The sequence below is a fragment of the Cynoglossus semilaevis genome, chromosome 10 (assembly GCF_000523025.1).
Source record: "Cynoglossus semilaevis isolate Cse_v1.0 chromosome 10, Cse_v1.0, whole genome shotgun sequence".
NCBI classification, from domain to species: Eukaryota; Metazoa; Chordata; class Actinopteri; order Pleuronectiformes; family Cynoglossidae; genus Cynoglossus; species Cynoglossus semilaevis.
In genome coordinates, this window is record NC_024316.1 from 3252119 (window position 1) to 3269567 (window position 17449).

Below are 17449 nucleotides of genomic sequence, written 5' to 3' on the forward strand. Positions count from 1 at the left end.
TGCTGAACTCCATCTATTGTTTTGTCAGCTCCAACAACCGACCTAATCGTCCTGATGATTTCATTAAACCTCAGCCTCTGCCGCAGCTGCTGCCGCAGGTAGATACACGTCAGGAAGCGTGCTCTAAGTTTTCAAACACGTCTCCGGGGAGCAGCAATCAGTGGCCTTCTGCACCAGGAATCCTCTCCCAGGGGCATCCGTCTCAGGCTGTCACAGGTTGGTGGCAGTCACGTGACCTCGCGGTGTTTCACCAGGTAATGAATCCCTGGGGAGCAGCGTGGCCCGGCTGGAGTTAGCTCCCCCGAGCGCTGGAATGTATTGATTGGATGCAGTGCTACTCTAACCAATCTATCACAGCAAATGAATGGTTTTAGTGAGATGTGAAGCCACAGCAGAGCAGAGACCAGGCAGCAATCAACAACAGGCAGCATTTTCCCCCTGATGAAATGAGCAATCGGGGCAGTTAGGGTTTGATGTTGACGCTGTGGGGGGCTGAGTGCAGTGGAAATGGGTGGGGGGGCATGGTCAGCTGATTTCTACTTTGGAACGCATACGTATGCATGTTGTCTATGGTAACACCAAAGGACTAATATACAACTGCCCCCCCGTCCCCCCGCCCCCACCCTGGACAATGTGTTAGAAACAAATTTATATGGGACACTAGGGGCATCACTGCCCAGGACTCAGCAGTTTCACAGATGTGTTAATGTTTATGACACACTCCTTAATTGCCTTTCCCAGAATGCAGTTTGACGGTTGTATGGATGGGCTATAAACAAGGGGAAATTGTGGTGCAGTTCCAGAAATGACCATACAGTCCAGTGGAAATGATTGTTGATGATCCAGTAATGACACTGTGTTTGTTATTCTAAACTGTACACACAGACACAGCATCTTCAGAGATTTAATATAAAGCCACCAGGACATACAGTCCTAGGGCAGTACCTCTACTGGCCAGCAGGGAAAGAACTAACATGAAAATCTGGTTTTATTGTATAGAAGTGCATATTCAAACAATCCTTTATACACTCTCCTAGCTTATGATGTTGAATATGTGCATTTTCTGCTCCTGTTCATCCATTTGCTAAAATATAATACATATATGTTAATACCTATTAAATATACTTGGATTGTGTGGAAAAAGGTTTGGGGAAAAATATACGATTGAAAAAAAAAAAACCTGCAGTACCTCTGTGGGCCTCCGGGGTCCATGAACCCACTATGGAAGATCTCTTGTATAAGGCATCATTAGCAAGACCTACCACTGTTTTTCATTTTTAGTTTTTTATAGAACAGCTGTCAATGCTAACTACTGCTAACTATCAAATATTTAATGAAGGCAGCTGTTCAAAGCACAAACTCCAGACTTCAAACACTTTAGTGAGGGTTGATGCTTCAGTCTTTATGTTAAAAAAAGTCTTGATGTCAAAACATACATTTATAGTTTTAATTTTAAATTTAAATATTAATGTTAATTCTCAGTTCCATATCCCCTGATAATGGCACAACAAAGAGAATAAAACCATCAGATATTTACACTAAAACAACTTCATATTAAGTTTGGACGATGGATCCAAATTTATTTAAGAAGATTTTCATTTTTGTTTTAGTATCTTACTGATACACCTGCCTGTACTTGTTGGTGCCAGAAGGACACATTTTCTGTGGGTTATGTTTGCAGTCGCTGCCAAACTGATTTTCCGCACCTGTGGCTAACAACGACCAGGAGCCAGAACTGTTTATTACTTCATTAGTCTGTACGTATGTTCCAAACTATGGTTATGGTGAAATTTGGGATTTTAAAAATAAAGAGCTTGGTGGTATTCCAGTGGATTTCATTAGGACCCTCTCTCTCTCCACCAGCTCTTTTGATGTTTCCTTTTCTTCAGAGCTCTGGCCAAAAAAAAAAAAAAAAAAAAACCCTCCACAAAACAGAAATCATTCTCATTTCATTGCCTTCACTCGTGTGCAGAGAGAAACTGTCTGAAAAAATGCCACCAAATCATCATTTTGGTTTCTGATAAGAGCTGCAGACCTTTGTCAGAGGAGTCGGTGTTATCAGCACGCTGCTGCTCCTCTTCTTTTCTCTGCATTTACATTTACAAACCACTCCAAAAACCCTGAACATGGATTTGTTCTGCCAGGAACCAGAAATCCATTGATTGTGATTCTACGTGCCAAGACATTAAGGGTTTTAGTGAGTGTTTTGTTTGTGTGTAAATTTTCCCAGCATTCATTACTAAAACTGTGCATCACAGAGGACCCACAGAGCCCAGGCCCCAGCTCCCCTGGAGTCATTGTGCACAGGATCCCTGAGACGGTCTGGAGAACTGAGATATACTGTGGAGTAGACACATCCTACAGCCACCAAGGACGCACATTTACTACTCTGCCCATATTTAAAGTACGATCCTAGAAGAATCCTTTAATATTCATTAGCAGACGTTAAATATTAACAAATGGAGATGTTCTTAATGTCACGTAAAAAGACGGAAGATCCCTTTAAAGGACCAGGCAGGTGCCTACCAGACGGACTGGACTGCGTTTACTGTTTGATTCAGCAGATGCAGGAGCAGAGGTCAGTGGAGTCTGATGATCCACCTCATCTCAGGCTTGGAGCAGAGCCTGGACGCACAATAAACAGATGTTCTGTGGCTCTGCTCAGTCACTGACCTGCAGTTCCATCCAACCACAGCCAGGACGGAGAACAGCGTTTTCATGACACCGACATGGCCCTGTTTTCAAAAGTGGAAACGTGCCTGTGCTCCTTCAGTTGGTCAGGAAGCTTGCCGCAGTATCAGCACAGGGTTATGAGGACGCCTGTGGGGCTGAACGCCACTGCAGCTCCATGTGCACCGAGGTCTCACAGCTTTTAGGTTTACCAAATCAATTACAGTCCTGCACATCCTGCACATCTAAATCCACACACTGCCAGGTCCCTTTTTTAACCACAGGACTCCGGACACATTCACTGATAAAGTGGGGGACCATAGCAACACACACGGCTGTGTATTTCATGCCTTCACCTTTTGTGCTGTCCAGGTTTGTTTTGTTTTTTTTAAAACAAACTATGAAGCAGTCGTCGAAAGGTCAGATATGAGGCGCTGTAGCAATCAAAGAGAGGAGCTGAGCAGGGATGCAATCTTTATATCTGAACTCCCAGTGTTTCAAGGTTGACTGAAAGAATGACTTTTTCCTTTCTATTAAAAAAAAAGAAAAAGCTGTGACGCTCTGAACTTTGATTGGAGTGATTTTAATGACTGATAAGGAAACTGCCGCTCTACAGAGCGTGAAGTCGTCAGGTTTAAAATGTTGTGGAAGAAAGGACAGAAGTGAGAAAAATAAAAAAAAGTACGAAGCAGCGAGGAGTCGCACCAAGGCACGCGATAAAATTCACACGATCCCAGACTCATTTGCCAACCGTCCTCACAGTCTTACTACACACACCTGCTCTAATGCCTGTTTTACATGCAGTTGACCTATAGAATGAGAGGATTAATGCTGCTCTGCCACGAGCCCCGTTCTCCAATACTGCACCATTCTTCCAACCTGTCTGACATAAAGGTTAACAGCCTTGTTATGTAATGAGACTAATTGATAAATATCCAAACTGGACTGAAACGGTTGCAAACAAGGCAACAGCCAATGATGTGAGGAGGTAAAAGAAAAACAAAGATTTCAGATTTCAGAAGAGAAGAGGAACCGCAGCAGAAGAAGAAGCGTTTTTTTCAAAGATGAATGTCTCGCCCGTGGCTTAATAAATCTGGTTATTCTACAGAATCATTTCCATGTGGGAACACCATCATTTACATTCATATACAGCAGCACATGTGTAGCCAGGAGGTAAAGAGCTAAACACTGCAAAATGACTCTCTGCTGGAGATGCCATGGAAACACAAATAAGATCGTCCTCAACGGGGAACTTTCATTAAAGCTGCATCCACTGTACATGTCATCACATATTTATGCTGTGGTGGTGCTGCCCCACCCTGGCCGTGGTAACAGTGGATTCCGTAGGAGGGCTGTTTGTACCTCTCCTTGCAGAGATAGTTGTGATCCTCCTGGTGGTTTTATCAAAGAAGTGTCATTTACAGCAGGTAACATAAATGCACACTTCACATCACACAGCCTCGGGGGAAACCTCACATCCAGGCACGACACAAACTGTACAGGGGTCGATACCAGTGGCACGAGAGGGAGGGGAACCGGGGGGGGGGGGGGGGGGTGAGGGGGGGGGGGGGGTGTGGGGGGGGCTCCATTCTTTTCAGTCAGCTCAGTCTATATGATCCCCACCTAAAACTTTCATTTTTATTCTGTCTTGTTATGTATTCCACCTTCTGCCTCATTATAAAGTCAAGCTTCAGTTCTGACAAAGATCGAGTTCCAGAGAAAATGCTTTTATACAAAAAGAGGTCATTAAAGGGTAACAAAACCAGCACAGACACACAGCCAGGTTCTCTTCACTCACACCAACCCAGAACATTTATCTAAAAAACATATTCATCCACATTTTAACCAGAGCATCATAAATGCAGGGTGCATCACCAAGAGCTGGGTTTAGTCCCATCCAGACTGTATTACTCCCAGAATCTGCATCAATACAGATAATACGGTAACACCTGAGGTAATACCACAAACAACTGTGTTTATATGCTGAGAGAGGGAAGTAAATGGGGAAAAGCTCTGTGGATAAATCTGATTTATCCACAGAGTGATGTATCTGTCACAAAGCCAAAAATGCAAAAAGAACCGAGCGGTGATGGAGAAATATCACATCACTCTAATGCTTTGGTTTTTCATTTATAATTAGACATGGAAATCGAACCTAAGGTAAAATATACTATAAGGATTTTTATTTTATTTTTTTTAGCATCTCCTAAAAAATCAGGGGGACTTTCAAAGTTATTTAATGCCTTTAAAAGTTTGATTCTGTATTTTTATTTATTTCTCTTTTTTTTAAAAAAACAGCGCAAGGCAGAACGGGAGTTATTTTTATTTATTTCTCATTTTAAAAAAAACAAACAGCGCAAGGCAGAACGGGAGCGCACCGCTCTCCAAACCCACAGCAGCTGCACTGGAGTGGACTCACCTGCAGGACACGGTGATCTCCACTTTGGTGGCGGGGATGCTGCCACTGATGGGGTCGAGATCACAGACGGTCGCCGTGGCCTCTACTTTCTCTATAACGTCTCCTTCCATGTTGGCAGGAGATGCGGTGCCAACACCCCGACCCGCGTCAGTGCCTCTGAACCTGCACGGCCAAAGGAGGAGAGGCGGAGCGCAGCGCACAGGCGAGCAGGTACTGTCCAGGCAAACCTCCTAAGTGCTGTCCATTGGACGGACAACAGCATGGAAAGTTTATGACCGGCAGGCTGCAGCGCTGAGCAGACTGATCTGACTAATGTGAGTTCAACTGCCGGGGCGCATCAGCTGCCGCACCTCCCCGCTCCTTCCCAGGCAAAGAATGAGCTCCTCTGCCAGAGGAGCGCCTGAAAAGTAAAAGCTGGGAACTCCACCCCTCCTGCGTGCATTCTCCTGCATCCCTGGCTGCGACTGACACTCGTTACACATCCCAGCTATTGATCTACGGCCGATCGTTATTTTGGTCCAAATTGGTTCGGCGAGTGTAATTACTGGTCAAATGTGTTCGGGTTGCACTTGGAAGTCACACATATTGTTTATTTTCTCAGATAGTTGCAATTACATCAGTCCTCCCAGGGCTTTGACAACTAATCGAAGGGCGGTTTGACGAGCTTTCAGCAGCTGGACAGCTCCTCAAACTCCTACAGCCTCAGCCGCAGCTTCCTTCCTGCTTTCCTCCCCTCTAAAAATATGTCGTTTATTATTTCACCCACACCTAGTCCACTGTATATTCATCACCGCGGAGCTGCATGGGAGGCTGTGTTCACCCAGGGGAGCACGGTCCTGATTCATCAGACATCAGGGCGGCGAGATGTGCACGAAATCAAACGGCAGGAAAGAAAACTGCATCACAGGTAAACTGCTGTGACTACCATCCAAACTGCCGCGTGTCCGCGGGCTGGGAACAAGGATACAGTTAGAGACATTTTGCAAATCACGATTGAGTGAGGTTGAATATTTAGCTTGGAGTGAGGGTTAGGGTCAAGTGAATACTGTATCTGTCTATGTGAGAAGAACACAAACCAAGGTACAAAAACCAGTGTGTGCCTGTGCTCTGGTGTAGTTGTACATGTGGGGACATTTCCTTAGAAAATTGTATTGTTGTGGCTATTATTTTTAAGAACCATGATTTATTTTTCCAATATACGCTAAGGAGCTAGGAACACGTTTCTATGTGAGTTTGTGTGTGTTTTGTTGTCCCTTTGTCATTGTGACGACACACTTCTGGGTGAAATTAGACTTTGATGAAGCTGGCGTGGTTTGTGGAAGACTGTGAAAGGAAATGAAACATAGTCCTGTGGCATAGAGTAATGTTTTTAGAAGATAAATCTAATTATTTGGTTTGGTTAGTCCATAGGTCAACACGACACTACAGGCAGACTGTGCTTTTCAGCTTTTATCACGCCCAAAATGTCATTCCAAGTACTACGCAACATGAACCCGTTTGTCATAGGACGCTATGACAAACGGGTTGATGTTCATAACCTGACCAGAGTTATGTCAGGTTTATCACGACATCAGTGACGTACTGCAGGGGAAGAGCAGCAATGCTATGACTAAGAACTAAGAACTAAGAAAACAGACAGCCTACCATAGGCTTCTGTAAACACCAGACTTAGGTTGTTCCTGGTGAACATAAATCCTGAATGTATTGTTCATACATGCATTATATTTACAGTCAAGTACAGACACAAATCCCTGACAAGACTGCCTCTATAGTTTTGTTTTATAGCAGCCAGGCTCTAATTGCATCGACCCAGGACAAACAGTCCACCGTGGAGCTTCAGGTTGGACTAACTGCTGTCACTTTTTTCTGCTGACAGCACTTTGTGACCTCAGAGAACAGCAGCACTTGGTGAAAACAGACTGATTTCTCTATCTTTAAAGCAAGGGTACGAGGCAAGGGAATGCACTGTGTCTATAAAACACAGGACGGGAAGTGTGTGTGTGTGTGAGAGCGAGAGAGAGGGAGATTTCATGGGGTGTAGTACTACTATCATCAGTCACTGCAACCAACTACCGTTAAATCACCAGGGACAGAATCACTGGGCAGAGTCAGATTGATTGTTTCTCTCTCACAAAACACTCTTTAAGGAATCACTGGCCATGTCCACTGAAACCATTTCCTCAGTTATCAGCAGTAATTAGACCAGTTCCTTCTATTCAACAGCAAATAACATCCCCACAAACAAAGTGCTTCATAATCTACACTGCTATATATAATCAATGAACACTGAACAAATACGCTGAGGTAATGCAGACTAACGGAGGACCGTAAACAGGTTCTGCTGAGAGGAAATCATTTCAAATGAGATCAGACAAAAGTAAAAAATAAAAAAAATAAATCTTTATGTAAAAAAATAAGACATTAACCAATAATCCACTGTTCTGGTATTTATGGAACCCCAGTGATTCTGATGCACTGCAGCCCAGTAGATGGCAGTAATTGTACTGGATAGTTCGTTTGGCAGCCAGAGTGACATCAGAGTGAGTGACATCATCAACAAGAAACTCGATGGAAGATGAGACCACAGTGCACGGCTGGTTGGGCAGCCAACAAGCCAAGACGAGCAGATGGCAGTGTAGAAGTTCTGCCGCGACTTCAGGCCGACCCAATCACTTCAATACAAAACATGTACATACGCGCACGAACACAGGAGCTAACGCTAGCTGCGGCTGTCATAGCAGAGAAAGTCTACAGTAGACCTGATGACATGGTTGAGAGTAGAACAGCTGTAATTACCCCGGGAGTTGATATTAATCTGGGAATGTGGGCAGATGAAAATGACACCAGCCGACACACAGCTGAAGAGAAATAGTTCATTTGTAACAAGGTCTATTCATTGATTTAGTTGCCAACTAAACTAAACTAATTCAAATAAAAAACTGTTCATTCATCCAAAAGCCTCATATTAATTAGGTTTAAAAAAAAAAAAAAAAAAAAAAAAAACACTTCATTGGTAAAGGGAGGTGGATAGATGTCTGACCTCCAGATTGGGATTAAATGCTGCATTTTGGTTGGTTTACTATGGCATAAAAAAAACAAGGAGACAGGAACGATGTGAGAAAGTAGAAGATAGAACAGCAATGTGAACGTACCTGAAGTAAAGGACATGAACCATTCTCTCCAAAGGTCTATTATCAAGATATGTTAACAATGCTAAAGAAACATCTAACGAGATTAGGTCCTTGAATGTTGTTTCATCACTTGGTTTAATCCAGTGGGTTTTTTTTTTTCAAACCTATGGCAGTCTATTGTGTCTATTGCACCAAATCCATAAAGAAACGAAATTTACAAAAGATTCAACCTGCCGATAAAACATGCTTTAAATAAAAGAGTAAAAAATCCGATCTCCACATTCTGCTCAGAGCTTCTGTGAACTCTGCTTGAACTGTTCATGCAGCATTCTCTGTGATGTAGAATAACATCATTTCTTAACAATGTCTTTTTACTGCCGTGAAGCCGGTTTGAATGATACTGGAAGGAGTGAAAACGTCAAAGTTCCCACGTCTCTGGTTGACGTAAACCTGACTCTGTTCATGCTACAAGTTATTTATCATTTCTGAGCAGGCAGCACAGTGGGAGCTTTATGCTGTGTACACAGAAGAAACGCAATAATCAGAAGCTGCGCTCATGGGAGGACACTGGGGCTGACTGGGTGATGAGGGCTGCACATTTTGAACATGGCACAACCAGAGCACTGCTTCATTATTAGTCATATCCAGTCTATAATTAGGCCCCTCGGTGGCCCCTGGTTGGTTGGTTGGTTGGTTTAGAAGCCCTTTTTATTGTTTTTTCCACCGCCTGCTGAGTGGTTCTCTACTCTAACCACCTGCAGCCGACTGCTTCCTTCCTACGATAGGATCATAATTACAGCTGTGTGAACTCTCTTCACAGGGACTGTGCGTATAAGTGACGGTTCCTTTAAGATCCGCTCGGCATCAGAAAAGAAGGAAAGAGCTCCACTAAAGTGTTGGAAATAAGGTGGAAATCTCCTGGAAATACACAAAATAAAATGTGCAGTTTTTAGATAATTCTCTTTAGGAACATAAACAGTCATAACTAAAGAGAGAATCTAAAGCAAGCCCAGATCAAACACGAGTCATATCCAAGAACGCTACGTCTTCAGACCAAAACAAATAAACACATTGAGACAACTGACTTACAGAACACATCTCCACCAAAACCCTCATTAAAACAACTGTAATAGTTTAAAGCCTGATTAAAATCAGTCGTTTCACCTCAGATCTGTTTCACCAAGCCTAGCTCTAATCTTCTACAGCATCAGATGAGTCCACGCTGTTAATCCGACACTTCCTTCAGGAGGACACGCTGCAGGTGACATATTAGCACAACAAGAAGCAATATTTCAACCCTAAGATCTGAAGCATGGAGCCTTAAGGTTTGCCCCTACGAGAGAGGAGGGAATCAATACACGAGCCTGAAGAAAAGCCATAAAACCTCTGTCAGAGACCACTGAGCCAAACAACCACGGGCTGCGGTGGAAAAGGTACTCAAACCTGGGGAGGGGGCGACCTGTAGGGGAGGGGGCGACCTGTAGGGGAGAGGACACATGTGGACCAGATTTATGTTCTATTCCCTAATCCTTATCTGGGCTGTAAAAGTGGGGCAGTAGCTGGAGCCAAATTAAGACAGTTGTCCAATCCATTACAGAGCCACATATTGGGATAAACAACCATTCAAACACACACGCACACATATGGTTAACTGGGGCAGGGGCTCTGGAATTGAACCCACAACCCCGTGAGTAAGATAACTGCTCCTCCTGATCCACAGCCAAACATAATACAAGAAGTTTGTATCAAACCAGATAACAGATGACCTTCTTGCTGTAAGCTATAACACTGCTCCACTGCGTGGCCGTCTAAGGCATTTCATTTGTAATTTTTCAGAAATAATTTAAAGTTTTTTGTGTCAAGTGAGAAAAAAATATTTCGCCTCAATTCAGGATCTCATAAAAAAAGCACCAGACGATTTAGTTCAGTGATCGCCTGAGTGTCTTTTTTTTTCTTTGACTGAAGGCTATGACATTCAGAAAGGCAGCGTGAGCATAAAGGAGAAAACATAAGCATCTGTGAGCTGCTGGCCTTTTATTATGAAGAGACTGGGAATGAAAACACGCAACAGAGAACCAGCGTTGTCCAGTTCTACTAAAGTGACAATTGTGTATACAGTATATAGAGTATATATTTATGTATGTGTGTATAAATATATATATAATATAAAATACTTTTTTAATTTAAAAATGTTTTATGTCTTTATGTTTTATGTTTATGTTTAACCTTCAGCCAAGAAAATTAGTTTCGTTTTGTGTGTTTTCTTCTTGCTTTAATTTGAGTTTCACAGTCCGTCTATTGCACACACCCTCCAATGACAACGCCACCATCTGTGATGAAGTGGGTTTTTTGTACTAATGCACCAGCACTGCACGTCTGTGAGAATATCGTGGAGGGAAAGTGAATTAAAATGCCCCAGAGTGTTTACCACAAACGTACACAGGCACTGGAAAACGAGGCACTTTTTTTGTTTTGTTTTGTTTTTTGCACCGTTATGAGACTGTTTGTACTCAGATGAGTTGATGAACATTCAGCAGTTTAGGCAGCCAAGGTTTTTAATGTAGCAGTGGGGAATAAAAAACACATCAAACAGCAGCAGAATATATTAGTCTGGAAACAGAGGCTCTACTTCCAACACTTTCCTCACATTACATGCATGTGATGTGAGTAGTAATGAGTGAATACAGCCTTCAATAACTTACATCTAGATCCAGCAGTGGTGGTGAAGTATTTACCGTGGTGATGGAGAGCTTCTTTGTGTGCGTCTCCTTTTTGTATCTGTTTTGTTTGTTTTTTCTTCGACTGCTTGTCATTACTCTTTATAGTCAACCTTGTGTGTTTTTTTTTTAATGGTTCCGTTGGTTTGTTGAGGAGAGATGGGATTATACATTGGACGGATGTTAGAGACGGAGGAGTTGCCAGGCAAGAGGAGAAGAGGGAGGGATTGGTGGATGTAGCAAAAGAGGACGTGGAGAAGAAAAGAAAAATGAAAATGCAAAAATACAAAAATAAATCATAGAAATTTAATCCAATGTTAATACAGCAAACAAGGACAAATGTGACTAAAGAGCGCCGATGTTTAAAAACAATCCTTCAAAGAAATAAAAATCGATCAGGACTCAAATCTTTCAACCCTGGCAGAGGTTTATACAATGAACGAGGAGATGAGCAGCTACACTCAACCTTCCATGACATAAATAACCAATGTCCCAGTGCTGAGGTGGAAACCCATTTGTCATTCTAAGTTTCAGATGATTTGATTACTCAGCCGCTGCTGCGGAATCTCAGAGTAGAAGGGAATGAGGAGCGTTAAGCCTCCACGGCACGAGGATGATCAGAGTGGGAGGAACATCTGCCGTCGGAAATATGAGAGAAAAGAAGGAATGAAACTAAAAAGGTAAAAGTCCAGCAGGAGGAAAACAAACACTGTTTAGTGGAGACTCCTAATTGGTCAGTGGTTGATATAATTAAACTAAAGTGCACCTACAGGGATCATGGAGGCAGAACAAGTTACTATGAACTAACGACATATTGATCTCTCTGGGAAATGATTCAAGGTTACCTTTAGTGACAAAATAATTGGGGTTCTTTTGATCACAGCTTAGAAAAGTACTAATGCAGTGTACCAGTACTAGAATACTCCCACAGTCTTTTTTCTAATTGCCCTCCAAAATGACTGACACTAGGAGGGATCCCAGGTCATGACTATTAAAAAAAATTGGTTTAATTCACTATCTCTTTGGTGAACATAAAGGTGAGACATCAGGACATTTGTCTTGATATCAGGTGACAGAAGTGCTGAGGTGTGAGGACCAGACGGAGCTTCTGTACTGCTCTGTTCAGCCTGTTCAGCAGCAGCAGCAGCAGCAGCGGCGGGAGGAGGCACACGCGCGACGGGGGGGGGCAGGCGGAGAAAAAGCACCAACAGCAGCAGCATCACAAGAACTTGTACATGAAAATGATTTAACTCCAGCTTTGACACTGGAGCGTGGTGGTTTCTAACTCAGTTCTGCAGCTCTGGCTGTTTGAGTTCAGGGGAAGGGAGGTTGATTTTTGGTTTTTATTTCAATATTTTTAAAGGTGGTTTGGGAAATTTGATGATTTGAGACAAGAGTGAAAGAGATTTTTTTTTTTTTTAGTTTTGTTGTGCGAGTTTATCAGCAACTTCTGATGGAACACAGCAATTCAATCAAATCATTTTCTTCTCAGACTTGGAAAAATGAGCACAAGGCTCCGTTCAATTTTCTCGTGTCAGTTCACGCCCTCCCAGAACAATCCAGATAAACTTGCCTTCCCTCTCTCACAAGGTCAATCATTATTTTTAAACCCTGATTCCAGATCACTACCAAAATTTAATCACTTCTTCCCTGAGCCATGAAATTCTTTTCCAAGAAATTAAATTTGAGATCTGCTTCACTTTTTGAATTATACTGCTCACAAAGCAACAAAGTAAACAAACAAACAAACAAACAAACCACCTTCTGCAAAAAAATAGGATACATTCAAAAATTCACTTTATAAGGAGCTGCTGCGCAGCACTGGATGTTATTACCTTTTATAATCCTTAGATAATTGCAGACAACAACACTGACAGATCTCTGGGTTAGTCATGTGTGGCGTGCTCACTGACAAACACTGGTGGTCTCAATTTCATACAGAAGCAAAATGTGACGGAGACTGCGGCTTGTTGGACCAATGAGATCATCGACACTGACACTGTAAACCAGTGAAATGTGCTGCCGTTAAAATTACGAGGCATGAAATTTGTCAGCTGCTGTAATTTCAGCAGTAATGATCCTGGAGACGGAGCTGACAGCAGAACAAGTGAAAAACATCATTAGCAAATCTACACAGCCCAGTGTTTGCTGGGAGATTACAGAGGGGTCACTGAGAGAGGACGGCAGACATGACAGCGGCGTTCCTGATCCTTGTTCTCTCCTCTACTGTCACTGACCATTTCAAGGGCTATTCCCAACGGTCCAATATCTTGGAATCTCCGGTCTACTGACTTAAAAGACTCCACTCACCGAGTCCACAGACACATTTGCGTGATGATGTATAGCGTGATGACATCACACACTTCCTCATCTTAATTTGGTTCGGAGTGTTCAAGGAGACGATACGGAGGCTGCTAACGACAGGCAGAGCTTTGACAAAGACAGGAAATACCTCCAGAAACCTTCAGCCACAGAACCATGCAAATAATTCACGATCGACTTTAAAAGATCTTCGAGGGTTGAGCTAGCAATGCAGTGTTCTCGAGGCTAAATATCAAGGAAAATATGAAAGAAATCCAGGTCCTGTTATACGGCTGTTAAAGTCAAGTTAAAAAGCTGATAACTGTGGGTGTAGTTCATGTTTTTTTAGTTCATGATTTTGTTTTTTTAGTTCATGATTTTGTTGAAGAGTCGAGTTGATAATTGTTAGTAATTCCCCTCTGCAGCCACTTCCAGTCCAGAAGATTTGTGCTGACATTAAAGTGTCACACAGTGGCTGCAGATTTGTTGGCCACACATTTATTCTAAATCCTTAGCCCCAACAGATTCCAAATATACACTGTTAAATTTAAAGAGAGTGAGCTGCTGACTGAGCATCTCATTCACTGGGGGAAAAAAGTCTTTCATCTGACAAATCCAGAGGAACCACTTTTGGTATTTATGTCTGACCCAGGTGGTATCTGGGGTCCAAAGTGTCCAAACACCACTAACTTTAGCCTAAAGCATTGTTTCCCAAAGACTGGGTCACAACCCTTTGGTGGGTCGCTAGAGATTTTTTGGGGGTCGTCTCACATCATGTTTTCCCACGAGTTTACAAATAATGTCTATTGACTTTGGTCTCGAAGGTTTGTGACTTTTAAACTACGGGTCCCCAGAAAAAAAGTTTTTTCCTGAAACACTGGCCTAAAGTAAACCTGGTTGTTCAAACCTTGTTTGTTTTTTCTTCCTAGCATCTCAACACCAGGTTCTTTCTGAGGTCCGTTTTCCAGTCTTCTTTATCCATGTGTAATATTTGCAGCCTCAGTTTTTCCTTCTCAGGTCCCACTTGTCGTCCCAAGTTATGGGTTAAAAGCAGAGGTCACATAAGGTGTGTGCAGTGGTGTGTAGCAGTTGACTTCCCTTCCTTCCTGTCGTCTTCTGTCGCCATCCTCCATCTGATCCACACATTGTGAACTCTTCAACAACAGGATGTGTTTTTGCTGTCCCACTCTGGTGCTCAGTCCCAGTTGGTATTCCCATTAGCAGGCAGTTGAACAGGTGTACCTAATGAAGTGGCCGTGAGTATATTTCCTCGCCCAACTCTCTCCATCGGCTCTGCACACAAACCATCATTTCACGCTGCCGTGCAAGTGAGACTCGAGGGTCCTGCGACATATGACATCACTTCAGTTTGTTTGCACGAGTATCTGCTTCACATTCAGTGGACAGACCAATCGATGCGCCCATTCACTTTGCCTAAATGCCAGACGCTAATAGACAGAAACTGCCCCCAGAGAAGTCATTTGGAGCTCCTCGGTTGGATGAGCAGCCGCTCCTCTGAATCCCAACAAACCCATAAACTTGTTAGAGACAGAGATAATCTGGTGAAGTTAAGGCCTCTCACATCTGCATCTCTCTCGGGGGTTCCTCCTAACAGTTGGGAGTTGCCACACATTTACTTGCTTCACTTCACAGGGAACTCATCCTCCACTGTCAGCTGACCTACTTCCATGCTTGTGCTCATATTGTATATATATTGAGTGGGCTCTCATAATCATAAAAAGGCCCCATGAGCAGAAGAGAAAACTCTAATTAGTCGCTATCATCCGACGGCAGCTCATCGGACTGCGTTTGTCTCGCCTGCCACATGTTTTTTTTGCTGCAGTCACTTTAAAGCAGGTTCAAAATGGCTGTCAACTACCACGTCTTTTCATACTAATAAAAAGTACAATGGAGATTCATTCCTCTGGGTTTCATTCTGTCTTCTCAGTTTTCATTTTACTGATAACTCACTGGGACAAACCTCTGGTAATTGATTTGTTGTCCATAACGACTGACCACGGACTTCATGTTAACCCTGTGACAACATTACAAACTGCTGTGTGTGTGAACCTATAAAAGCACCCTTGTTCTAAACTGATAAAATTATTATTATTTATTTTAAAAATGAAGTCCCTTATTCGTCCCTCAATGGGAAATTCAGTGCAAGTTTTTGCAACCCACACAGTCTGCCACAGGAGGCGCCAAGTATGTGGTTCCTCTGGGCTTTAAACCCAGGACCTTCTGTGTGTAAGGCAGATGTGTAAGCAGGTGTGAAAACTGCTACACTTAAAGAAGAAAAATAAAAATTCTAACTTAAAAAAAGCTGTGATTAACTTTTTTTAAAAATCACTAAGTAAGAATATAATTTCCATAAGATCCCGTTAAAAACCCCAGGGCTTAAATTAATGATGAAATTTATGAAAAGTTGTCAAAAGACAGAGAGGGAAATATTTGACATCTCTGCAGCTACAGTATATACACAGAGCGTTTCTGTAAAGTCAAAAGTTTAAAGAAAAATTAGATGAAAACACCTCAGCCAGTAAAGTACAGGCTGACATGTGTGGCCTGGTTTTTGTTGAGCATCTTTTTACTGTGGTGGTTGAAACGTCCCTCTCTTGTTCAGACGAACCTCCAGAGAATTCATAAACTACAAGACTCTCAAGTTTGACTCAACTCAGCATTTTCTGTTTTCCCCAGTCAGAAGTTTCATGTCTGGAATATTATCTTTTATACTTTCATCAACTTTAAAAAAAAAAAAAAAAAAAGTGAGAGAGTGGAATAAAAACAACAACCAAATAATAAATGAAAATATTTTTTTTAAAAATGACACAAACAAATCCTAGATTACCACCTACCGGGCGAATCATTTTAGAATAAAACTTAATTAAAGCAACTTATTTGGAGGGTGTTGTTATAATATTTAACCCTGACACAAACGCTTATTTATTTCTAGTTAAGCTGCCAAAAGAAAAATGGGAAATTTATTCATTTAGCACTTAGTTTAATTTGTACAGACACATTTGTCTCAATGGACTTACATTTCAAATTAAGAATTCAAATTAAACTGCTGCTTTGAACAAAGACCCATATAACAGGATAGGGGATGGATGAATGTATATATACGGTGCATGTTATACTGAGTCTATATTACAAACAATACAGAGATGAAAGGGAATTAAGTCACAAACTGAAAAAACCTCCCTTTTAGCAGAAATCTCAGATCCAGGTTCATCTTTTGTGGATTTATTGCAGACGTTCAGGATACAGACTCAGGCTACAAAGAACATCTTTCCCTCAATTCTACAGTTGAGAATACAAGGCCAGAAGCACTCTTCAATAACAATTTCCAGCATCCTCCCAATGTCCTGATGGACCTGAGGGTCTGCAGCCCCCCCCCCACACATGCAGTGCATATGATGAACACAGGTCAAAATACTTTACTAGAAAAACAATCTCTGGACTATAAACACGGAGTAACAACAAAAACCACCACACCAACGTCTTCCGCAGTGAAAGTTTATCCTCGGGGGTCGAGTTGCAAGAAATCCCTTCATTACGACGGCCTGCGCCCGAGAAAACGAACCATCGCAGTGTCCACTGTCAATCAATAAAAGAAAATGAATCAAATTACCAGAGAGGCAGGAGCGTGAGAGAGTCGCATCATCTGTTCCTGACAACAGCGCCATCTAAATTTCCCATTTTACTTTCTTCATGCCACAGCAATGTGCCCAGTAATTATCCTACGTCACTCTGCCACTGCCAGCTATTAGACTCAAAGTCAAGAGCTCCACCACTCAGAGTCCAGTGTTTTATAGACTTTGTCCAAATGCTTAAAGTGGCCGTGGTGTTATATCACGGTGGACTGCTTCATAAACAACTGCTTTTTTGTGTGTATTTATTCGCCAGACAAGCAGTTTGGTCTCGACTTATAGCCCTCTGCTCCAGGGAAGACAGGAGGCAGGGAGACGTTCTCCACCGTGATCAAAGTTTGCTTTGCACTAAAGGGAGGAAAGGAACTTTCATCCCTGTGGCTTTTCAAAGTTATATCTATGCAAATAATTGCTTTCATCCCATGTGCACCATGGGTGGAAATGAATACACAGCCAGTTATATGTGAACATTGCCACAGTAAGGCTAGCAGCAGGCGCAGTGCATCAGATATGGCTCACTGAGGAGAAATATCAGGATTCCTCCCACACACACACAGAGCT

The 17449-nt window shown here is 42.4% G+C and overlaps 1 protein-coding gene across 2 annotated transcripts in view; it reads right to left on the minus strand.

The window, feature by feature from the left end:
- cpne5a (copine Va) overlaps positions 1-6675 on the minus strand; it is a 67398-nt gene extending 60723 nt beyond the window's left edge. Inside the window, exon 1 of one of the 2 annotated variants that reach the window (XM_008318171.3) lies at positions 5090-6596. In XM_008318171.3, the coding sequence (XP_008316393.1) occupies positions 5090-5199 (110 nt within the window). In that variant the 5' untranslated portion in view covers positions 5200-6596. Of the gene's footprint in view, positions 1-5089 lie in introns of both variants that reach the window. The other variant, XM_025059511.1, reaches the window with a different exon arrangement.
- Between the last annotated feature and the right edge of the window lie 10774 nt (positions 6676-17449).